The 26,251-nt window shown below is 42.4% G+C and overlaps 1 protein-coding gene across 2 annotated transcripts in view; it reads right to left on the minus strand.

The window, feature by feature from the left end:
• Positions 1–778: 778 nt before the first annotated feature.
• LOC140508172 (uncharacterized) overlaps positions 779–26,251 on the minus strand; it is a 32,714-nt gene continuing 7,241 nt past the window's right edge. The window contains exons 3-7 of one of the 2 annotated variants that reach the window (XM_072615951.1): positions 17,309–17,385; positions 15,984–16,133; positions 8,823–8,949; positions 7,434–7,529; positions 779–3,588 (exon numbers count right to left, since the gene is read on the minus strand). In XM_072615951.1, coding sequence (XP_072472052.1) covers positions 2,588–3,588; positions 7,434–7,529; positions 8,823–8,949; positions 15,984–16,016 — 1,257 coding nt within the window. In that variant the 5' untranslated portion in view covers positions 16,017–16,133; positions 17,309–17,385 and the 3' untranslated portion in view covers positions 779–2,587. Of the gene's footprint in view, positions 3,589–7,433; positions 7,530–8,822; positions 8,950–15,983; positions 16,989–17,221; positions 17,386–26,251 lie in introns of both variants that reach the window. The other variant, XM_072615950.1, reaches the window with a different exon arrangement.

A 26,251-nucleotide genomic window follows, 5' to 3' on the forward strand; every position in this document is an offset into this window, starting at 1 on the left:
TCGGCCCTTTCTGAAGCCACAATGGCTCTCGGGTAAATGATCACCTTCCAGATGAAGGATCAGCTTCTGAACGAGAACTCTAGCAAGAATCTTGCCAGCAATGACAGAGACACATTCCTGTGTTTATTTCAGGACAATCTATTTCCCTTACCTTAATCTCTTCACTTTGCACTCCATCTTTGTAATTGGTTGCCCAGACTCAGGTCTTTCCCCACACTCCTGCCACATTCATTTTTCTCAAGTACAGATTTGATCATGTGATCACCCTAATCAACTCATTCTAGGGCTCCTTCTTGTCTCTAGGATCAAATACCAAACTCTCTCCTAAAGCTCTGAAATCCTACATGTCCTGGCCCAAATGTCTTTCCAGTTACATGACACATTTCTCACCCTCTTGTAGAGATTCAGTCACCTGTTCCTTCAGTTTCATACAGAGGATTCTGGGTACTGCTTCAGCTCCTTCCCTAGAACTTCATCCTTCCTTCCACCTTGGAATCCCTCTCATCCATAAGACTCAGGCCATGGGCTATGTTTTCCTTGAAATCCAACCTGATGGCCCCCTCCTTGTTAAGCCATCCTGTATTTTGTCCCTTTGTATTATTTCAATTAAATTTTTTTGATTTCTAGTTTTATGAACTTCTTTAAGCACTTGTTTTATCCTCCATTAGTTTCTAAACTCATCTGAGCAGGGCTGATTTGACTCCGTGTACCCTTGTTCTTCATGCCTTGGAGGACATGGAGCATAGGAGACCCTTCAAAAACACTCAGTGATTGGGTCTTTCTTCTTTTTTGTCTTTTCATTTTATTTTAGACTCAAACACCAGAACACAAATGCAGAATAGAGAAAAGAAAAATCATATCATAAAACTTAAATACAAAAGAAAAAAAAGCAGGTCATGTGCATAGCAGAACCTAAGGGGATTCAAAATTAGTACCAATGAATTTTCATTTCAAGAAAGGTTGTATAATAAATGCTACACATGCTGAGAGCTGTCCATCTTTTTTTTGCTTCCTTGAAAGCTCCTTTTGTTCTCTGCTTTCCATTGTTTACTTACTCCTTTTCCCTCCTTAGTTCCCACTCCCCAAAGGTTATAATTGTGTGGATATATTATATATAGATATATACACACCTATTCACATATACACAGCATTTACCTTCCTTTGGAGAGGAAAGGTTAGGCACAAGCATAGGCACAGGGAGAGGATGTGCTGCGTGACCCAAATGGCTGGGTCCCCATTCAAGCAGCTCAGACAACTCACAGGTTGTGTTTTTCTTTTTGAAGAGGACCATGACAACAAGGAGATGGTGATATGATTTGCAGTTGACATTTATTTGAGGGAGGGAGGGCTGTGCAAAGTCAGCAGCCTCACTTTCTCCTCCAGAGCCATCTGGGTCCAGTGGTCAGATATCTGTGAGGATGACCGGAGGTAGCCCAGGATGCAAGGGGAGACGCTGGCCTTTTAGACTGAATTTTTATGAATTTTGATGGCTGAAAGCTGACTAGTTAACTTGGGGCTTACTGACTAGATTTCTTTCTCAAAGACCAAACTTTCAACCCATTTCATTCTGAAGCTCATGAATTGGACAAGAATAGATCCTGCTCAATCCTCACTTAATGGCTATTTTGGGGCACTCCAGGCTCAGAGTGAATATAAATAGTAACGGTTTCTCTTTGGGACAGCAACACTAAGGGCCTTCTCCTTCCACTTTAATTTTTTTTAAAGGGGCCATCCCTTTACTCACTTCTTAAAGAGGCCTATTCACTAAATGGGCATTACTTCACTCAAAATGATAACCTCAAAAGACTTTAGCTTAAAAGGGCCAGGGTCTCCCATTGCATCCTGGGCCATCTCCAGTTGTTCTGAAGAATATCTGGCCACTAGACTAAAATGGCTCTGAGGTGCAAGTGGGGCTGGTGACCTTAACTCAAGTGCAAGTCATCTTTTCCCTGAAGCCATGGTCCTCTTTGAGAAGGAAAGACAAACACAACAATATACACACACACATATATGCACATATATACAAATACACACACACACACACACACACATATATATATATATATATATACATACACACACACATATATAAACTATGTTTTTCCTAATAAATTCTACTCCTGATCTTTGTTTTTCTGTTTGTGCATAACTCTTATTTCCTATCCTTCCTGACCTGGCCCTCTTTACCTAGCCTACCCCACCTCCAAGGATCCATCCCATCCTCCTATTCCCATGAATCTAACTACCTTTCTATAACCCCCATAACCTATTCTTTCATCCTTCCTTCTAGAGATTCCCTCCCTTATCTCCCGATTCCCACTGATATAAACAACCTTCTATATCCCCCTTTAACCTATTCATTCTCTCTACCCCCTAGAGATCCCTTCAAAATTCTCTCTCCTTACTGTTTTATTTCTTCTGAATTTAGAAGACTTTTATACTCTTTTCAGATTTATACATATTGCTTCCAAAATGGAGTCCATATTTATGACATTCAAAAGGTTTCTCTCCAGTGTGGATTCTTTGATGCACTGCAAGAGCAGCCTTCTGGGAGAAAGCCTTTCCATATTTATCACATTCCTAAGTTTCATAAAGTTTGTCTTGTGTGGATGCTCTGATGTTTAGCAAGAGAAGATCTCCTTCTAAAAGCCTTTCCACATTGATTACATTCATAAGGTTTCTCTCCAGTGTGGATTCTCTGATGTACAACAAGATGAGAACTTATTCTAAAAGCCTTTCCACAATGATTACATTCATAACTTTTCTCTCCAGTATGGATTCTCTTGTGTGCAACAAGACTGGAGTTCTGTGTGAAAGCCTTTCCACACTGATTACACTGATAAGGTTTCTCTCCAGTGTGGCTTCTCTGATGTACAGCAAGTTTAGAGTTCAGTCTGAAAGCCTTTCCACATTGATTACACTCATAAGGTTTCTCTCCAGTGTGGATGCTCTGATGATAAGTAAGGCTATAGTTGGAGCTGAAAGCCTTTCCACACTGATTACATTCATAGGGTTTCTCTCCAGTGTGGATTCTCTGATGTACAGTAAGACTGGAGCTGCATCTGAAAGCCTTTCCACATTGATTACATTCATAAGGTTTCTCTCCAGTGTGGATTCGCCGGTGTCTAGCAAAATGTGCCCACTGTTTGAAAGCCTTGCCACACTGATGACATACATAAGGTTTCTCTCCGGTGTGGCTTCTCTGATGTACAACAAGATGAGAGCTTCTTCTAAAAGCCTTTCCACATTGGTCACATTCATAAGGTTTCTCTCCACTGTGGATTCTCTGATGTATAAGGAAGGATGAGTGTTCTCTAAAAGCTTCACCCCATTCATGACACTCATGTGGTTTCTTTCCAATTTGAATTTTTTGATGGTTAATAAGGGATGACTGTTGATTCAAGTCCTTCCCACAATGAAGATAATCATAAGATTTCTCTCCTGCGTGGATTCTAAGAAATACAGCACAGATTTGTCTCCCAGCCAAGTCACAGGGACAACCACTCACAAAGCTTTCCTCTTGGGTTTCTTTCACAGAAATGATTGGCTTTCCAGTAATCTCTTGCATTTCAGGTCTAATCTCTCCTTCTGCAACAAACAAACAATAAAACATATATACAGAGACACATATACAGTTATATAATTATAATCCCTTTGCTCCTTTGGGATAAAGTAAACTAACAGATCTGTAATGTACATCCCCAGGTTAAGAGAAAAGTCTTCAAAGTTAAATGGACAGAATCAATCATCTGGAAATGCCATTAGCTCACATCTGCAGGATAACTTTATTTATAAAGACTTTCACACACAATCACATTGGATCCTCACGAACACCTGTAACAATGGCAGGACCAGCATTCTCATTACATTCACAAGTCAGGCCATGAGCTCCGAATGATGGAGTCTCAACAGCTGAGACTACAACTCCAACCCTGCAAGTGGGCATGCTCTGTGCATGGTACTAGACACATATGGAAAATAGGCCAATTAATAACCCCATGATGGGCTCTAAGTATTCGAGTGAAAAGAATCAATGTGCAAAATTCACTGTCACTTTATTTTAAGAAACTGACAGTAATCCCCAAACCTGGGCCGCCACCAACACCGGGAAAGAGCTTCCACTAGCAACGAGGCTGCGACTCCATGAAGGCAAGATGATGGGTAGATTTTTGTAGCAATAATGTTTTTGAATTAAGGCATGGACACTTTAGACACAACAGCATTGCAAACGTAACAGACAACAGTGGAGTGTAAACATAGCCTTCATCTGCACTGGGAAACAAGAGAATTCAGGTGCCTTGTTTTGTTGCTATGTTCAATTTACTTGAGTGCTCTGGAACAAAACTCAGACTATCTCCAAGGTGGACCTGTATTTTTAACGTTCTTATCTTGATTTTGACTCTTTCCTCCCTAATTCTCCCCTCCTTCCTTAAACCATTATCAGGCTCAGTCCTTAAGTTCCCATATATCCCCTTGAACTACATTTCTTTCCATTCCCAAACACCCTCTTTTCCCTGGACCAGCTAAGACTGATGTTCCCAATCTGTTGCTTCTTCTCAAACCATCTCCATGTTTTTATGCCAGAATGGGAGCTCCTTGACAGCAGGGACCGGCTTTTTCCTTCCAAAAGCTTACCTAAGTGCCTAAAGAACTGGAGGTGTTTAATTCACGCATATTGACTGACTGACAGCGCCCAGGGCTGACACCAGGCCCCAGCCTCTACCTCAATCCCTGTAATCTGGTCTCTTAGTTGGCAAATGCAGGTTTTGGACCCAATCCTGTTTCTGGCTCTTGCACTATAATGTCGATTTTGAGTGACCTTTGGTTCAAATCCTTCTGGAACATGACCAGACTCCATAGTGAAGATCACAGAGGTTTCTTCCTTGCTCCTCAAGTATCACATGCTTCAGGACACCTGGGAGTTTCTACCTCTCATTTCCCCAAACTAAGAGTGGCTGAAACCTCAAGGAATCTGGCCAATGATTCTCCAAGAACAGGCCAAAGATTGAGCCTCAAAGATCAGGGGAAGGACACAGGTTGATGATTAATGTAAAGCAGAGCCTTGGATTAATTCTAAGTAAAGCAGCAACCTTTGCTACTACTTAGATGCTACTGAATGGAGAGAGAGAAAATCATAAAACCAGGCTGTCTGGGTCCGCTACACATTTAGTCTACATAATGTCACTGTAGCAAGGCTATCATTTGACACCTCCCTAACTGACTCCCTTGGAGTGGCTAGGAAATACAGTGGATAGAGTACTGGTCAGGAAGACTTGAGTTCAAATCCAGCCTCAGACACTTACTAGCTGTGTGATCCTGAGCAAGTCACTTAGGCCTGTTGGCCTCAGTTTCCTCTTCTGCAAAATGATGCAGAAAAGGAAATGGCAAACCACTGTAGTATCTTTGCAAAGAAAACCCCAGCTGGGATCATGAAGAGCCAGAAATGACTGAAATGACTGAACACCAACATAACTGACTCTCCAAGTCATCCACCACAGCAGCTTTTCCAATTCTTGGTATTCTTCCTGAACCCTTACTGCTTGCTCCCACTCTCCATCCCCAACTCACCTCAGCAGGGAAATTTGCCTCATATTTCACTGAAAAATATTGGATATTTATGAAGAGCTATCATCTCCTCCTCACCTCTCATAAATCAGGTGCCTTTTTTTTCCATTTTGATACTACTGTCAGATGAAACAGTCCTCCTTCTGCTAGCTAAAGCAAACTCCTTTCCATGTGTAAATCATCCCATTCCAGCACATCTTCTTCCTCAGCATACAGGCTCTCCAGTCTTCCCATGATTTCACTACTTTTTAGTCATTTCTGCACTAAGGACTCCTTCCCAATTGCCACAAATCAAACCATTCCTCTCTAAACCTCAAAACAAAGTCATTTGATTAATTCAACCCAAGGGATATTTTCCAATATCTTTCTTCCATTTCTGGGCTAAACTGGAGATGCCCATTTGCACCTGGAGTCTCCAACTCCTTTCCTTGGCTTTCCCTGAAATTCTCTGCAGTCTAGCCCCCAATTTCATTGTTCAGTGGAAACTTCTCTCTCCAAAGAGAGCTGCTAAATCCACTGGCCCTTCATTGAACCTCATTCATCTTGGCTTCTCTGCAGCCTTTGACACAGACCATCACCCTGCTGTCTCTCTCTCTCTTTTTCTCACTCTGGGGTTTGGTAACACTCCTCTCCTGATTCTTCAAAGTAAATTCATTTTCTTTCCCCCAAACCTCCCCTCTTCCTACATTCTTAATGCTCTTCAAGACATTTTCCCACCAGTGCAGGCTCACAAATGAGGTGTCATGCACTCCTCACTGACTCTCACACATTCACACTCTTGAATCTCATATTCAATCTGCTGCAAAGTCCTGTGATTCTACTTTGTTAACATCCCTTCCATACAGTCCCTTTTTTCCCCAACTCTTCCACTGTCTTGGTTCAGGCCCCAATCACATCACACCTGAGGTATTGTAGGAACCTGCTGCTTGCTCCAGCTGCCTCAAGTCTCCCCCCACACCAGTAATTCCTCCACCCATTGGACAAAGTTCATCTTAAAAGTTCTGTACTGGCCATATCATCAAGCAATCAACAACCTTTGGCTCTTTAGCCAAAGGATCAAATATAAAATACTGTCTAGGGCTATTAATCACCTCTCCCTTCATCACCTACCCTTGTCCTATTTTCTAATTTTCTTTCACCTTAGTTTCCCATCAAATATGCTATACTTCACTGGTACGGTGCTGTCTTCTGTTCTGTGAACAGGACACTCCACATCTTGATTCTGTGCCATCACTGTGCCTAAAATGTTTGCCCTGGCTTATCTAAAGCCCCAGCTACAGCTCACCTTCTACAATGAGCCTTTCCAGTCCTACTTCACTTTTCGGCTTTCCCCTCTAAATAAGCTCCAATTTCTCTTGTCCATAACAGGTTTTGATATTGTTCTTGGCATGTTCTCTGCCCCGCTCCCTTCCTGCCCTGCCTCGCCCCGAGTCTATGAGCTCCAGGAGAGCAGGGGATGTGCCTTGTATCTCATTATGCCCCTGGTGCTTAGCAGAGGATCTGGCACACAGCAGGCACTTAATAAATTTCCATGGACTTGAAAAAGATCTAAGGTTCATATTGGAACACCTAACCCCTTTTACCTTGCAGATGAGTTCCTGCCTCCAAATCCCAAACAATGATTTTTATATGATATGAGATTTATCACTGGAAGAGAGATTAATTGCCATGATGTCAAACACCTTCAATGTACAGATGGGGAAACTGAGGCTCAGTGGCTCAGTAACTTGTCCAAGATGACACTGCTAAAAACTGTCTCAAAAAGTACCCCAAGTGAGGTCTCCCTGCCCCAGATCTAGTACTTGCCTCACCCCCATGCCCAGAAGCCTCTTGTAACCACACCCCACACCTGCTTTCCCCTCACTCACCTGGACAGGAGTTGCTCAGGCCTTCTTGCTCCAGCAGCCAGGGAGCTTCCTTTCCCTCCAAATAAGAGATCAGATCTTTTCCAGGGACTGGCAACCCTGGGCATGGGGAATCAGAGATGAGGATGGAGAAATCCTTGTAATTTAATTCTCTTAAGGGAAAATCAACTCTATTTTGAGAATCACTCCATAGTGTTCACACAGATCTGGCTTATTCTCCCAGAATAGGATGTGCCAGATCAGCCTTGAGCTCCAGCAAAATGGAGCTTTGGCCCTGGCCCCTACCCTGCTCCTCACTCCCTGAAACCTATAAAAACCTTGCTCCTGTTCGTTCAGGGAGTCTTTGCCTCTGCTGGTGACATTCTCCTGCTGAGGTACTCAATGAACCTCAGTCAGTCAAATTCTGATTCTGGGCCAGTCTGTTTTTCCTGCCAGTGACAGGGGCCTGCAAGCAAGGTCACAGGATGGTGCCCAGAAGTCCTCAAGGAAGGTTTCCAAAGCATTGATTTTGGGGAACTTTGAGGACAGAGGGGGAGAACATCATGGAGCCAATTCAGAGTCAGAAAATTTGGTCTTAGTGTCCCTTCTTCATAGGAGGAAGGACTCACTGCACAGTACCCATTATCTAGAAATTAGAGGCACCTGGTAGAGCAGTGGAGAGAGCCCTGGGCCTGGAGTCAGAAGGCCAGGGTTTAAATCCAGCCTCAGACAGTTAGGAGCTGTGAGCTCCTGGACAAGTCACTTAACCTCTGCTTGCTCCAGTTTTCTCAAGTGTCAAATGGGGATAATTATATCACCTAATGACATCACATTATAAAGAAAGCACTGAGCACAACAGCCGGAGAACAGCAGCTGAACAGAAGTGCTGATGCCCTTCCTTCCTTTCCCACCATCTGGGCTGGAATTGGGGGCAATGGAAAGGAAGGGGAAGGACAAACATGCCCTACTAGGCACTGCTGGGAGCTACCAACTGAGGCTTCTCACTTGGCCCCTTCCAAAGAAGAAGGGGGTACAGGGCAAAGCCTCCTGAGCAGTGTGCAGACATTGGGCAGACACAATTCATGTCCAGGGAGAGGCTAGACTGACTGATGGGGGATGACTTCCACACCTGAGATGCTTCAACACTGATCTGACCCTGGAACTGAAGCTCTCAAGATTTGGCAAGAGGAGCAATTGGCTTCAGGAGCAACCAGGAACCTCCACCTTCTCTGCACCCAGTGTACTGACCTTTTACAGAAAGCCTAGGCAGCAGGAGGACCCTGTCTCTAAGACACAAGGCAGCAGCACTTTTCCCTTTCTAGTAACTGATCAATGCTCCAAAGTCAGCACACTCAGGAATGGAGATATTCTCTTTGACTGAAGACTCAGAGTGGCCAGGGCAAGTGTCCTTACCCAGGGACAGCAGGTTCCAGGCATTCTCCAGCATGACCTCTTTGTACAACTGTTTCTGAGGATGGTTCAAGAGGTCCCACTCCTCTGGGGTGAAGTCCACAGCCAAATCCTGGAATGTCACCCACTCCTAAACCATCAAAAGTCACAGGATTTAGTGCTGAGACTCCAGAATTCCTGCAGTCTAACCCTCATCAAGTGAGAGGAGGAAACTGCAGAACAGAAATCTCACACCCTTGATGAGTCAACACTTAAAACCACAGTCACTAAGAGGTCAATGGAATATTGAGAGAAGCACTGGATATGGGCAGCTGGAATAAAGTTGAGAAAGGTCTTCCTATGGAATGTGCCTTCCTATGGAAAGTGTGCTTAAGTATATGTTCAAAGGGTGAGGCAGGAGGATCTGGGGAAGGGAAAGAGAGAAGATGTGAAAGTCTGCGAGGAGTGTGTGAGAAGCTCACAAGTCTGAGGCATGATGGGAAGGGGCAGGCATTTCTATGTGATTGTGGAAAAGAGAGGAACCAAAAGAAAAGATCTACTTTATTTCCTGAGAAGCTGAAACAAACTCTTTCCAGATCAACCATGAAAGGGCTTCATTGGACTGAACTGAGTGAGAGCATGCTTTCCAGCCCAGCGAGGGGGAGTTATCTACGGTTACTGTAAGGGTCGGAAGCTGCCCTGGGCATGATGCGCAATGGTCAAAATATTTTTTTAATTATTGCTATTATCATTTTATTTGTGGTCAGTGCTCTACAATTACTCCCATATAACTTAGGTTTTTTCCCTCCCTCCCTGAGACGGCACACAATTTTATATAGTTCTACACATACGTTCCTGTTAAATACGTTGTCACCATAGTCATGTTGCATAGAAGAATTAAAATGAATGGAAGAAATCATAAAACAAACCAAAATGTAACACAAAAGAAAATGATCTGCTCCATTCTGGGATCAAATTCTATAGCTCTTTCTCTGGATGAGGAAGGCATTTTGCCTTAAAAGATCATTGAGAATTTTTTAAGTCCTTGCATTGCAATGAAGTTCTAAGTCTATCAGAAAAAATCCTCTCACAGTGTGGTCGTTGCTGTGTACAAAGTTCTCCTGGTCTGCTCTTTTCGCTCAGCATCAGTTCATATAAGTCCTTCCAGGCCTCTCTGACGTCTTCCTGTTCATCGTTTCTTATAGCGCAATAGTTTTCCATTACATTCACAAACCACAACTTGTTCAGCCATTCCCCAATGGATGGGCATCCCCTTGATTTCCAGGTTTTGGCCACCACAAAGAGAGCTGCCATAAATATTTTTGTACACGTGGGACCCTTTCCCGTTTTTATGATCTCTTGGGGATACAGTCCTAGAAGCAGTATTGCTGGGTCAAAGAGTATGCACACTTTTGTAGCCCTTTGGGCATAGTTCCAAACTGCTCTCCAGAATGGCTGGATCACCTCACAGTTTCACCAATACAGCCAATACATCTTATGCCTTTGCTTTTTCTGATTACTTTCATTCCTCAACAGCATATATTTCTTTACTATAATATTTAGTTACCATACATGGTTATTTTTGTTGTTCCTTGTGCTCAAAGAGGATCAAATGACATCCCCATGTCAAGGTCAAGGTGTGTCTGGCCATGGATGATCAGACTAATGGAGCCCCAAGGCTCAGACTCAGGTCTCTCTATATTTAAGAAATCAGGCCCTTATCAGAGATACTTGTTAGAACAAAGATTTGCCCCAGTTTTCAGTTTCCTTACAATTTTGGTTGCATTGCTTTCATTTGTGCTGAAATGTTTTGATTTTATAGGACCAGAATGATTGATTTTTCATTTTATCATGTTCTCTATCTCTCGTTTGGTCATAAATTCTTCATTTATCCATAAACCTGACAGAAACACGATTCCATGACCTCCTAATTTGCTCATGGTTTTATACTTTATATGTAAATCATGTACCCATCTTAACCTTATCTTGGTACATAGTATGAGATGCTGGTCTGTACCTAGTTTCTATCATTCTGCTTTTAAGTTTCAGTTAATTATGAAGAAGATTTTTGAGAGGGCTGAAGAAAATAACATTCATTTGTTTAAACAAAAGACATACAATAACAAGGGGCATGATGAAAAGCAGTAAAGATAGGGGAACAGCTCTTCCAAACCTCAACATTTAGTATAAATCAGTGGTCAACAAAACCATCTGAAATTACTAAAATAAAAAAAGAGAGAGATGATGTAATGGAACAGATTCAAGAAGGGAGATTCAGAATCACTAGAAGTCAGTAACTCAGTGTTTGATAAAGTAGAAAATGGACCTTTATTTGGTTTAAAGGAAACTGCTGAGAAAACTGGAATGCAGTCAGGAAGGAAATCTACAAGACATTCTATAAGGCTCAGCTATTTCAGTCACGTCTGACCCTCCACAACCGCATTTGGTATTTTCTTGGCAAAGAAATTATCAAGGAAAACAGCCCTGACACCTTAGTGCCAGAGAATACAATAGAAATTTTAAAAACCCACCGATCACCTCCTGTAAATGATCCTAAAATGAAACCCAGGAATATTAAAGTTGAATTCTAGAGCTCAAATGTCAAGGACAAGCAGCCAGAAAGAAACAATTCAAATGTCAGGGAGTCACAGTCAGGCTAACACAAAATTGAGTAGCTTTCACATAAAAAGATCAGAGAGGATGGCATGTGATATTCAGCAAGGTAAAGCACCTAGGATTACAACCAAGCATCACACACCCAGAAAAAAATGGATATTCAATAAATGGAGGATCATCAAGCATTCCTCATGAAAAGACCAGAACTGAACCAAAAATGTGACCTTTAAATACAAGACAAGAGAAGCATCCAAAGGTAAACAGGAAAGAGAAAACATAGGATCCAACAGAGTTAAACTTTTTATATTGCTACATGGGATGCTAACACCCGTAACTCTTAAGACCTTTATGACTATTAGGCAATTAGGAGGGCTGTACACTGACTGAGATGGGATGATATTCAAGATACAAAATTAAGACAGAGAACTGCATTCCAAAAAGAACTAAGAAGTACTCTACCTGGAAGACAGGTTGAAGAGGGAAAATTATCTCACATCCAAGAGGCAGAGAAGAGCAATTACAGTGAAGGGGAGGTGGGGGAGGTGGGAAGGCAGGGCATGATCCTTACTCTTACCCAAATTGGCTCAAAGAGGGAACGATGTACCTGCTCAGCTGGGTACAGAGATCTATCTCATCCTATATGGAAATAAAAAGGGACAGGGATGGGAGGCAGGGACTGACAGAAGGAAGGGCAGGTTGGGGGAGGCACTGGTCAGAAATAAAACACTGGTGAAGACAGACAGCATGAAAGGTGAGAGAATGTGAGGAAGGGAAATACACAGTTATTGATCATCACTACAAAAATGAATTTAGTGAACTTACCCATAAAGGGAAGTGGATAGCAGAATGAATTAAAAACTAGGATCCTACAATATGCTGTTTTCCAGAAACATATTTGAAGCAGAGATAAGCAGAGTAAAAGGTAAGGGACTGGAGCAAAAACACACAGGCATCAAAGGGTACAGCATCTAAGTCTGAAAGGACAACATAAATGACTTATAGAAGGAAACAGACAATAAACTATACTCCTGGGGGACCTCATCTTTCCCCCCTCAGAATTAGATAAATATAACAAAAAAATGAACAAGAAAGAAGTTAAGGAGGTAAATAAATTTTAGAAAACTTAAGATTCCGAGGCCTCTGAAGAACGGAATATACCTTTTTTCTCAGCAGTACATGCCATTCACAGAAAAACTGTCTCTGGATTAGAGCATGAAAACCTCAGTCAAATGCAGAGAAGCATCCTATTCAGATCACACCACCATTAAAAATTATATTCAATAAAGGGCTGTGAAAGCATAGATTAAAAAATAATTGTAAACTTATTCTTGTAATTCAAAAGAATAAGTGAATCAAAGAAATAATTATAGAAATAATCAATATTTTCATTAAGATTATGTCAACAAGACAACATAAACACATTTATGGGATGCAGTGAAAGCAGTTCTTGGGGGAAAATTTATACATCCAAACATTTACATCAATCAAATAGAGAAAGGGCAGATCAATGAATTGGACACGCTACTGAAAAGACAAGAAAAAGAACAAATTAAAAACTCCCAATTAAACACCAAAATGGAAATTCTGAAAATCAAAAAAGGGGTTAATAAAATTAAAAACAAGAAACTCACTGAGCTAATAAATAAAACTAGCATCTGGTTTTATGAAAGAAGTATACTGGCTTTTATTATTTTATTTTATTTTATCATTTAAATAATTATTAAATAATATTTCATTATTAATTTATTAGCTAGATGAACTATTGGTTAATGAGATTTTTAAAAAGAAAAGAAAAACCTTCCTAGTATCAAAAAGGAAAGGAATGAAGAGAAAATTAAAAGAGTTATTAGGATCTAATTTACCTAAATATACACCAATAAATCTGATAATCAAACTGAATTGGATAATTATTTACAAAAATATAAACTGCCCAGATCAGCAGAAGAGGAAATAGAATACTGAAATAATCCAACCTCAGGAAAATGGAATTGAACAAGCCATCTTTGGACTCCCTAAGAAAAAATCCATAGGACTAGATGGATTCATAAGAGAATTTTTCCAAATATTTAAAAAACAATCATGAATTATATGGAAAAATAGAGAGATTCCTTTTATCAAACAAATATGTTGCTGAAACGTAAACGGGGAAGAATAAAATCAGGGAAGGAAAATACAGATAAATTTCCCTTGAATACTGGTAGAAAATTTTTAAATAAAATGGTATTTTACAGCAAGGATATTACAGCAATCAGTATCACAAGGATCTTACGCTGTGACTAGGTGAGAGTTTATACCAGGAATGGAGGACTGGTTCAGTATTAGGATAACTGCTCATATAATAACAAAACCAAAATAAATCCTATGATTATCTCAATAGATGTATTTTGTCAAAAACCTTTGACAAAATACAAAACCCATTCCTCTTAAAAACGCCACAGAGCATAGAAAAAAAACCCTAAAAACAATAAAACAATTAAGTAACAACTACCTAAAACTGTCAACAAGCAGTATGTGTAATAGAGATGAGCTGGAAGCTTTCCCAGTAAGACCCGGGCTGGAGCAAGGCTGCCCAGTACCACCAGCATTATACACTATTGTACCAGAAATGCTAGCTCTAGCAATTAAAGAAAAAAAAGAAATGAAAGGAATTAGAATAAGCAATGAAAAAACAAACCTCTCACTCTCTGCAGATGATATGATCCTATACTTCGAAAATCCTAGAGAGCCACCTACAGACTCTTTAAAATAATTAACAATTTTAGCAAAGTTACAAGACATAAAATAAACTCATTCTATGATCATCGATATTTCTACATATTACCAACAAAATCCAGCAGGAAAAGACAGAAAGAGAAATTCCAATTAAGTTAACTGTGGACAACAGTGTACCTTCCAAGACAAACACCCATTTCCAAAAGACTCACTATGTAAAATGCCATCCACATCCAAAGGACTATGGAGTCAGAACGCAGAATGAAGCAGACTATTTTCTCTTTTGTAAAGTTTTGCTTTTCTCATGATTTCTCTGATTTGTTATGATTCCTCTAAGCAACATGACTAATGTGAAAATGTGTTTACTAGGAATGCATGTGTAGAGCCCATATTAGATTGTATGCTGTCTTGGGGAGGGAGAAGGTAAGAGGGGAGAAAATTTAAAACTTATGGAAGTGAAAGTTGAAAACAAGTAAATTAATAAATTTGGAGAAAAAAAAGAAAACCTCAATGACTATCACAAAGAGTCAGACATGACCAAAATACCTCAAAAACAACAATAAATAGCTGTTCCCCAATAGATAAATGGTCAAAGGAAACAAACAAAGAATTCTCAAAAGAACTGCCACATATTCCCAACCACAGGGAAAAATGCTCCAAACCACTAATACAAGAAAAATAAACCCAAACAATCCTGAAGATTCGTCTCATACTCTGCAAAAATGGAGAAAATTGACCAAAAATGGCACCAGTGAAGGCTGGAGGGGCTGTGGGATGATGGGCACACTAAGACAATGTTGGGTGAGCTAGGAAATGAGAAAAGATATGAAGATCCTCACTGAAATACAGCCTCAGACACTTATTAGCTGTGTGTTCCTGGTAAGCCACTGAACTTCTTTCCTCAGTTTCCTCAACTGTGAAAAAAAGGTAAGAACACCCCTATAAATGGTTGTTGTGAAGATAGTAAAAAGTGGATTTTGGGGAGAAAATAAGTCACTCCATTGTGTCTTTCCCTTTGAGTCCGATGCCCCTGTGACAAGAACTTACTGTCTCCTTCAATACTCCACTTTCTCCCACTGGTAAAGAAAACTCCCAGGCCTTTGAACGGTTCCCCAAACACAGCCCTTTCCCTATATACTCTCTAACAAGGGAAGTCCCAGGCCCTTCACAAATGCTAATACACTAACAGCTAAATAAAGTACTCTTTTCTTTAGCCTGGTCCAAACAGCTCTGCTAAGGGCCTTTGAACATGTGAATGTGGTACAGAAGCCAAATTAACCTGTTTTCTTGAGTTCTTGCATTTTCCAGAAACACTGGACCAGAGAATGCAGGAGACCAGGACCCCAAACTCCCCAGGACCTGCTCACAGCATTTAGGACAGGATCGATGAGTGTGCACCAGACCAATACAGTGTTGTTCAGCTGGGATCCTGGAGGAGAGGCAGAGCATCCTGCCTTCAAGGTCTGGCAGGTAGACCTTGGTCAAAGAGGCAAAGGGGAAGGGGAAGCAGTTCTATGGATGTGGGGGAGGGATGCTAGACATGGATAAAGGGAACAAAGATAAGACCCCTATGGAACAGACAGGAATGAGTGGAGTGGTCATCTTTGTGACTCAGGGATCATGAGGGAAAATTTAAAAAAAGCACACAGGTGGGCAGCAATTGGGATGAGGGGAGTGGGGTTAGTTAGTGCTTGTGATGTCAAAGTGCCTCAAATTATTTCAAAACACAGGAGAGAGCATTTTTGTAAAGAAAAACTCCACAGATAGGGGATTGCCAGCCTCATAAACAATCACTTTTTGTCCATGGAAATGGCCTCTTTGGGTGATCTGCACTGTAGATGCACTCACTGCACTCACCTGGGCTGGGGGTCTGTGGCTCCCAGGGGTCATTCCTTCTGGCTCCAGGCTCCCTGCTTGGGCCAGGCCTTGGTCTTCTGCAGGCTGAGCTGGGGAGGGAGGATCTCAGAATGGCAGTCTTTTCCTTTTCTTCCAGGGCAGGAGACTGAACTAAAAGGATTTACAGAGGGTCAGGCCCTGCCCTCAGGGCAGAGACTCTAACCTGCAAGTAGGAACAGGCTTTGAAAAAATGGTCCCACCCTCTCAAGCCTTCTGTCCCCTTCCTCTCCCCCATTCTCCTTCAGAGAACCAAGAGACAAAAGGGGCTTTGGGATCCCAAATGGGATGAGAGGAGTCAGAGCCTCAATGGCTCCCGAATCAGAGATCTCCCTCCAGCTGGTTCCCTGCCCTCCTTGCACCCCTTCTCCCCAACAAATACAAACAACATTATCTAGACAACAGACTGACTGCTTCATTTGGGGAGGGAAGCTTAGGAAGGCTGGGGATGGGGAGGGCTCTAGGATGGAGCCCCCAGGGAATGTCCAGGGAAAGCCTGAGGTTGGAAGACCCAATCCAGTATGGGATTCAGCACCCCCCTCCACCCCCTACAGCAGGGGGCCTGAGGGCTCTGAAAGAACAGGGAGCAGGAAAGTAGAAGGCCTGGGGCAGGGGAGCCCAGGCAGAGTCTGAGAGGAAGACATTCTACTCCAGCTCATGGCAGGGAGGTCAGGGACACTGCAATGACATAAGGGCTCCAGGGGCCAGTGAGCCTGGGAGAGCAGGAGGCCTGTGTCCTGGGGTCTAACTAGGAGCTGGGGAGGACTTCTGGGATGCTCTGGAGAAGATCAGGCCTGGAATCCTTCCAAGGAGACCAGACACCGGGAGCCAGTGGCTAGGATGTGATAGGGAAGCAGCCCAGGAGCTGTGGGTCCAGGTAAGGGAAGATAGGCAGCAGCTCTGGTTCCTGTATCCAAAGTGGGGTCCTCAGGGCAGGCAGGACTCTCCACTCCTTACAGTGGGCTTGGTCTGAAGGAAGAACAATTCAATCTGTATACAAAAGCTGGGGGCAGAGACAGAACTTTGTCCCAGTGGCTAAGGTTTGACTTTTGGGAAGGGGAGACCCAATGTTAAATCTGGGGAGAGTGACCCTGGAAATTTTTGGAAGTGATTGGGAATCTGGAAAAGTCTTAGAGGGAAGCTTGTCCTGTAGTTAGGCCTGGGAGGGAGGATTGCTCCAGGGGGACTAGGAGGGCACTCACCACATGGTCAGAGGAGAAGAATGAGACCCAGTGGTAGGGACAGCCAGCAGAAGCCAGCAGGGCTGGAAAGTGCAGGCTCAGACCTACCTGAGACCTGCACCCACAGAGCTGGCATCCAGAAGGCAGAGGTCTCAGGTCCTGGAGAAGGCAGCGAGATCTCAGCTCTGGAGGAGGAAGGCACAGAGGTCTCAGGACAAATTCCAATTTTCAGCCAGCCCCGTCTGGGAGGGTTCTCCCACCCTCTGCCCAGTTTCAGAGGCCCCAGGATGAGTCCTTCACTAGAATCACAAGCATCCCTAGGAGCTCAGGACCCTGCCTACCTCTCCTCTTCAATCCTTACCTCCATCACCTGGAATACCTTGGCCAATGAGATGAGCCCTCTCCTGCCCTAGAACCCTCCCAGGACTCTTCTTGTACCTGGGCCACAACCCACCAGGCTGGGCATCTCTGAGAGTTCCTTTTCCCCCATGCCTCCACCAGCTGATTCCTTATTGGAGGAAAGATGGGGGACTTTCCCAAATGACTTCTACTCATGATCTTTGCTTTTACGTTTGTATTTTTCTCTTATTCCCTATTCCTCATGACTCTACTTCCTCCCACTACCTTGTCCTCTCATTACTTAGCATACCCCGCCCCAAGGATTCCTTCCTAGTCCTCCCATAATCCTCCCTAAATCTAATCACCCTTCCACAAGGCCCTTCAACCTGTTCCCTCACTCTCCCTTCCAGAGATCCTTCCCTTTTCCTCTGCCCCCTCGAGATTCCCTTACCATTTTATTTCTTCTGAATTTAGAAGACTTAAACTCTTCTATATATACACGTATTGTTCTCTCTTAAACTCATTCCTGATGAAAGCAGGTCCTCAGAAATACCAACCCTCCTATCCCATCCAATTCTTCCTCCTGCACCTCATTTGTATAAGATTATTATTTTTTAGTTCTTCCTAAACAATTTTACTTTTTAAACTCATATCACACTCAGGTCTACCCCAATCGTTTGTATGAATTACCCAATTATTAATGACGATCTTAAGGTCTGTTTTACATTTTATATGTGTGTATATGTGAATGTGTATATATATACATATACACACACACACACACACACACACACACATACACACATATGTTAAATGGTCTGTCCTTTTTGAATCCCCTGTAATCAGTACCTAAGATTTCTCTTGCCTTTTGCATGTCAAACCTTCTATTAAATCCAGGTTTGTTTGTTTTTAAACAAAAGTCCTGAAAGTCTGACAGCTAATGAAACGTGTTGTTCTTCACTCAGAATCAGGTTTCCCTTTGCTGGGAAAGTGTTTTCAGCTGCAGGCCCAGCTCTGCTGCTTGCTGATACAGAGTTCCAAGACCTGTGGTCTTTCAGTGTCTCTGCTACGAGGTCTTGTGGGATTCTAGTTGGGGCACCATCATATTTACATTTTTTTCCTGGTTGCTCTTAATATCTTATCTTTGAGCTGGGGGTTTCAGAATCTGACTATAATATTCCTATGAGTTTTCCTTGATCAAGTCTTTTTAATAGATACTTCTCTCATTTTTTATTTTTCTCACCAGATGCCCTTCTTGGCCTCCGGGCCCTTCTCTCTTTACCATTTTTAACTTTGCTTCTTTCCTCATTTCATTTTAGTTAGCGGGCTAACAATACCTGCGAGAAATGAGCCCATCTAACAGGCCCCCACCTGAGAGAAACATGCCCACCTTAAACAAAGAACAGAACTTGTTATGAAGTCAGGAAAGCTTTTATTAACCTTTCAGTCCATCCCCCCTGAATGGCTGGGCAGCCTCCCCAGGAAGGTCACAGGTAGACTACAACATGTTCAGAAAAATGGAGCTTCTTATACAATTTCCGAGCTCTGGATCTCCTGCGACACCGTTCCCTGGCCATGTGACTTCATGTTCTCCTCACACAGCTCACTGAGCCTGCACAGTTTCTGACCTTTACCTGATTGTCCTAAACCATGACCCTGTGGAAACAGAACTTCCTTGTTTCCCACAGTATCTAACCCCCATTACTTTTACCCACTACCTACCATTTTCTCTCAACCCCAGCAAAAGGGATTAGTGGCTTTGCTGATGCCTTCCCATAATGGGGGAAGGGATTTGTTGGTATCCCTATAAGGAACCAAAAAAGGAGCCAGACAACGGTATGCTAGTAAAGGTTTCACAAACTGCTTTTTTCAAAGAAAAAAGTGAGCACAGTATGCTTTTACATTTTCTGCTCACTTATGTTTAGAAAATCAACAAAATCATCAAGACTTGACTTACAGGTTTTGCTGATCCACATGAAACACTTAACAACTAGCCAGTTCAGGCTGGCTCCAGCACATCCCTGGAGTGTTGAAAGTAAATTTCTGGGAGAACAAGACTTACTCCATTTTGTTCCATAACCTACCTTTTATTTTGTATGACCACTGCACAAAACTCAGGACCAACTGCTATAACAGGTTTACTTCAGGGTCAACTCTTCAAATTGGTTAAAAAAAAAAAAAAAAAAGACCCCAACATCCTCTGAAACGCCCTTTCTCCATCATCCCTCATGACAAACAGTTCCCTCGCATTGAGAGTAACTAATAAGGACCATCCCTCCTTTACCACTGAGGGCTGAAAATCCACAAGGGCCAAGGCAAGCGCACCTTCTGGTGATCATATCACCAGTTTCTCCACAATGGACAGCCACCTGTTTTCCTCTGTCTACAGTATTGTATAATTACTCCTAGGTGAACTGTGAATGCCACACCTTCCCTAAAGGCCAGGTGGGGTTTGCAACTCTCAGGGGACAACAAAGCCTTTCTTGGATTCTTGAGGCTTACTGGAATTAGGGGGTTGAAAGGATGAAACAACGCAACGGGAGCTAGATCCACCCACACCATCCAGTACCAGAGGGTCCTGCAGGGAAAAGGAACAAAGCCTGCAGCAGACACATGAGGCATTTCTGCTAGAAAAACTCTATTTGGTCTATCTCTCCCCATCTCTCCTATTTCTCCCAAGAGCAGAGAAGCCAACAACAGAATGACTGCTCTTCAGGATAAATTCATCTTTCCAAAGTGCAGGTGCCTACAGGGGGAAATACGAATCCATATCAGATTGTCACTAAAAGGAAGGAATTTGATGTTGGCTTGGAAATGATGGGACCCTGGAAGGAAGTGGAATAGATGAGGAGATGTCTGAGGATAGGCTGAGGGGCACTGCAGATTTGGGTAAGGTAGGTTACAAAGGGCTTAGAAACAGGAGGAGTGGGCTCCAAGGCCTCCAATCCTATAGGGAAAGTAAACCCAAGAACAACAAACGACATTCAAGGAGCTAATCCTGAAGACACAAAGGAAAATAAGTTCAATAACAAGATAAAACTATTGTCCCAAGAGACCACTAAGGGACCAGAGAGATCTCACCACCAAACCCAGCTCAGAAGACAAAATGCGCAGACTGTAGAAGCAAGAACAGGAGAGAAAGGATGAAACCAAGAGTGTGACTATGTCCAGTACATTTAGTGTCAGTAATTCCAGGGCAATCGTACGGAGGAGGGCTCGTATTTGAACTTGTTCGCTTTGTCTCCAAAGAGTAAAACCAAGAAATGAGATAGAAACCAGTTTCAGCTTAATTAAAAAAAAAAAAAACTCAACCAAACCCAAACTAAACACCTCCTAACAATGAGAGCTGTCCCCAGGTAGGGACAGGGTGTGCTTCAGGGTGTGGAAGGAGCTCTGGAGATGCAAGTGACCACTGGGTCTTAGTGGAGATTCACTTTGGGGATGGGGAGGACCAGGGGTCATTGAGGGAGCTTCCATGCTCCAGTTGTGTGCCACAGACAGCCTCAATATCACCCAGGCAGCGTCAGAACAAGAGAAGGATGACGCCCCCAGGAAGCCAGGTATGACGTCTAGTGACCTTCATCTTCCAGGGAAAGGCACATTCCTAAGTTTTCTCTGTACAAAGAATCCTTGATGAAAAGGAGGAGAAGCTCTCTGGCTGCAGGCCTTCCCACATTGTCTTTACTGAGTTTGTGCCCAAGATGAATTTTCTGATGTCTAATAACCTCTGACCTCTATGTGTAAGGCTTTCCACATTCATTACAGCCATATTATTCCTATCTTTTATGAATTCTCTGAAGGGAAAGAAGGGATGATTCAGCCTGAATGATTTTCCATATTGATTACATTAATGAGGTTTCTCCTCTATTAATGGATTCTCTGGTGCTTAAGAACAGAAAAGAGCACATTAAAAAATTCACCACATTCCAGAAACTCCTAAGGTTTCTCTCCAGTGTGGATTCTCTAATAAAGAGTATGAACAGACTGATATTTGAAAGCCTTTCCATTTTGATTACATTCCAAAGCTCTCTCTTTGGTGAGACTTCTATGATGTTCAGCAAGACTGGAGTGCAGTGTGAAAGCCATTCCACATTTATGACATTCAGAACATTTCTCTCCACTACAGATTCTTTGATGCACAGCAAGAGTGGCCTTCTGTGTGAAAGCCTTTCCACATTTAACACGTTAATAAGATTTGTCTCCAGTGTGTATCTCTCATGTTCAGCAAGATGAGAGCTTTCCACATTGCTGACACTGATAAGGGTTATCGCCAGTACAGATTTTTTCATGGTCAGCAAACTTACTGTATTGTTGAAAATTTTTTCCATGTTGAACATATCTATATGACTTCTCTCCAGTGTGGATTCTCTGATGTTTAGCAAGACCAGAGCTCAGTGGGTAAGTCTTTCCATACTGATTATCCAGAACAGGTTTCTGAATTGTTGTTGGCATGTTGTCTGCCCCACCATTCTGTGAGCTCCTTGAGAGCAGGGGAATTTTCTTGTATCTCTTAGACCCCTGGTGCTTAGCAGAGGGTCTGGCACATAGAAGGCACTTAATAAGTGTTCACTGACTTGAAAAAGGTCTAAGAAAAAACCTAGACTGGAACATCTAACCCCTTTTTACACTTTCAGGGGAGTTTCTGCCCCAAATTCCATTGATTTTTTACAAGATCATAGATTAACCAATGGAAGGATTTAAAGGTCAGAGTCCAATTAACTCATTTTGAGGCTTACTGGTTCAGTGACTTGTCCAGGGACTCACTGCTAAAACTGTCTGGAAAAGAATTCCAAGTCCAGCCTTTCAGCCCCCAAATCCAGCACTTGCTTCTGTCCCAGACCTAGAAGTCTCTTGTAATCACAGTGCTCATGTCTGCTTTCCCCTCACCTACCTGGACAGCAGCTCCTCAAGCTTTCTTGCTCCAACAGCCAGGCTGCTTTTCTTTCCTCGAAACAAGAAAGCAAATCTCTGAGAACTGATAGCCTTGGGCACGAGGAAATCAGGGATGAGAATGGAGAAAAACATGTAATTTAGTTCTCTTTAGGGAAAAGAGTGTGCATGCAATGCTAACCCATTTTGAAAATCGTTCCATCATCTTCACACAGACCCGGCTTATACTCCCATTAATGCTTATAATGCAAGTAATCCAGAATAGGATGTGCCAGATCAGCCTTGAGCTCCAGCAAAAGAGAGCTTGATGAGTCAGCTTTGACCCTGGCCCCCAACCGGCTGGGTGGTTGGTTGGTTGGCTATTGTGTTTCATTCTCAGAGGATCAAACTGACATCACTGTACTAGGGTCAAGTTTCAGTTTGTCTGAGTGTGGCTGATCAGAGGTCAGAAGGCTCTATCACAGGTCAGGCACAAATAGTCCATGTGAACATCTGGCGTAGATTCTCTAAATTTGCACATCCTGTGTTTCCTTTAAGCTGTTTCAATTCTGCTTTGTTCATAGAGCACAGAACCTTCTCTGATGTGGGCATGCTATGCTGGGTGGTCCTGTGCCACTCTTTTCCATGTCACACAATCAATTCCAAAGTTCTTGAGAGAGACTTTGAGTGTCCTTGTAGTGCTTCTTCTGACCACCATGTGAATATTGGCCTTGTGAGTTATAAATAAAACAGTCATTTTGGAAGTGTAATATTTGCATTCGAACGACATGGCCAGCCCATCAGAGTTGCATTCTCTCAAGCAGAGTTTGAATGCCTGGCAGTTTAGTTTGAGTAAGGACCTCAATTTTGGTGCCTCACCCTGCCAGGTGATCTTCAGAGTCTTCCTAAGACAATACCCTGTTTCTTAGTCCCTGAAACTATAAAATCCCTGGGACACATCACAGTCCATAAAATACCTGTAAAAAACGACTCCGAACAGAGCAGCAGAAGCCACAAAACGACAGAGTGAAAGAGATTTCCAGCACAAGGTAGCCTGGAACGCCAACAGGAAATGTCTATCATGTGGGGCATGGAGCAGAGTGCAGCCCAGCCTTGGCTGTATGGCAGCAGGAGAAACAGGACCAGAACATGCCTTGGGGATGGAATCCCCAGCAGCAGCAGTTCTCAGATCGCTCAACCCACAAACACCAAAGAAAGTTTCAAAGGTCAGTGAGAAAGCTTTTTCATTTGGGAAAGGGAACATGATCTGGCTCCTCCAGCTCCTACAGCCACTGTAGGTGCAGCATACATTTTTGGAGCCCTCTTCCTAAAACCCCTGGGGGAATTGAACAGCTGATCTGAATTTCAGCCCTGAGTGGTGGCCCTGCCCTCCCCCTAAAGCCCCTGGGGGAACTGAGCAGCTGATATGAATCTCAGCCCTGAGCCAGGTCCTGGGGTGAGGAGGAGGAGCACCGGCAGAGCTGGAGGCAGCTGTGGAGAGTGTATTCTACTACTCTGCGATTCTGGGCAGAAAAGTTTTTGGTTGCTCCCAGACCAGTGCATAGGCCAGGAGAGGAGTAAACTCCTCTCCCTTGATTGTGCCACCTTAGAGGAACTGAGAACTTAAGAGGTCCCCAGTGTATACCCTCCTCTAAAAGACTCAAAAGTCAAGTAACTGGCTGGGAAAATACCCAAAAAAGGAAACAAATAAGACCATAGAAGGTTACTTTCTAGATGAACATATTTTTTCTTCCATCCTTTCTGATGAGGAAGAACAATGTATACTATCAGAGGAAGTCAAGGCTTCTGCATCCAAAACCTCCAAAATAAATATGCGATGGTCCCAAGCCATGGAAGAGCCCAAAAAGGATTTTGAAAATCAAGTAAGAGAGGTGGAGGAGAAATTGGAAGAGAAATGAGAGAGACGCAAGAAAATCATGAAAAGTGAGTCAACAGCTTGCTGAAGGAGATCCCTCAAAAAATGCTGAACAAAATAACACCTTTAAAAATAGGCTAATTCAATGGCAAAAGAGGTTCAAAAAGCCAATGAGGAGAAGAATGCTTTAAAAAGCAGAATTAGCCAAATGGAAAAGGAGGTTCAAAAGCTCACTCAAGAAAATAGTTCTTTAAAAATTAGAATGGAACAGATAGAAGCTAATGACTTTATGAGAAACCAAGAAATTACAAAACAAAACCAAAAGAAGGAAAACATAGAAGATAATGTGAAATATCTCACTGGAAAAACAACTGACCTGGGAAAAAGATCCAGAAGAGACAATTTAAAAATTATGGGATTACTTGAAAGCCATGATCAAAAAAAGAGCCCAGACATCACCTTTCATGAAATTATCAAGGAAAAGTGCTCTGATATTCTAGAACCACAGGGTAAAACAAATATTGAAAGAATCCACCAATCACCTCCTGAAAGACATCCCAAAAGAGAAACTCCTAGGAATATTGTGGCCAAATTTCAGAGTTCCCAGGTCAAGCAGAAAATACTGCAAGCAGCTAGAAAGAAACAATCCAAGTATTGTGGAAATACAATCAGGATAACACAGGATATGGCAGCTTCTACATTAAGGGACTGCAGGGCTTAGAATAGGATATTTCAGAACTCAAAGGAACTGAGATTAAAACCAAGAATCACCTACCCAGCAAAGCTGAGTATAATACTTCAGGGGAAAAAATGATCATTCAATGAAATAGAGGACTTTCAAGTATTCTTGATGAAAAGACCAGAGCTGAATAGAAAATTTTACTTTCAAACACAAGAGTCAAGAGAAGCATGAAAAGGTAAACAGCAAAGAGAAGTCATAAGGGACTTACTAAAGTTGAACTGTTTACATTCCTACATGGAAAGATAACATTTGTAACTCTTGAAACTCTTCTCAGTACTTGGGTAATTGGAGGGATTACACACACACACACACACACACACAGAGCACAGGGTGAGTTGAATAAGAAGGGATCATATCTATAAAAAAAAAATTAAGGGGTGAGAAAGGAATATAGTGGGAGGAGAAAGGGAGAAATAGAAGGGGGCAAATTATCTCACAAAAAAGGCAAGAAAAATCCTGTTCAATGGAGGAGAAAAGGGAAGAGGCAAGAGGGGAAAAGTGAAGCTTCCTCTCTTCACACATGGCTTAAGGAGGGAATAATATGCTCACTAAATTTGGTATGAAAATCTATCTTACACTACAGGAAAGTAGGGGAAGAAGGGACAAATTGGGTGAGGGGAATGATAGAAGGGAGGGCAAATGGGAGAAGGGAGTAACTAGAACTAAACACTTTTGGGAAGGGACAAGGTCAAATGAGAGAACAGAATAAAGGGGGGACAGGGTAGGATGGAGGGAAATATAGTTAGTCTTACACAACATGACTATTATGGAAGTCTTTTGCAAAACTACACATATATAGCCTATATTGAATTGCTTGCCTTCTCAGTGGGGATAGGTGGGTCAGGAGGAAGGGAGAGAAGTTGGAACTCAAAGTTTTAGGAACAAATATTGAGAACTGCTTTTGTATACAACTGGGAAATAAGAAATACAGGTAATGGGGTATAGAAATCTATCTTGCCCTTCAAGAAAAGAGAAGATGGGGATAAAGGAAAGGTGAGGTGTGATAGAAGGGAGGACACATTAAGGGAAGTAGTAATCAGAATGCAAGGTGTTATGGGGAGGGGGGAGGGGAGAGATAGGGAGAAAAATTGGAACTAAGAATTTTGTGGAAATGAACATCATAATTTAAAAATAAACTTAAAAAAAATCTGATTTGATAAAGGTAAATATAAAATCTTACGCTCAGGTGGAAAAATTTAACTTCAAAAGTACAAAGTGGGTAGAT

This window comes from Notamacropus eugenii, chromosome 5, assembly GCF_028372415.1.
Source record: "Notamacropus eugenii isolate mMacEug1 chromosome 5, mMacEug1.pri_v2, whole genome shotgun sequence".
Classification (NCBI taxonomy): Eukaryota; Metazoa; Chordata; class Mammalia; order Diprotodontia; family Macropodidae; genus Notamacropus; species Notamacropus eugenii.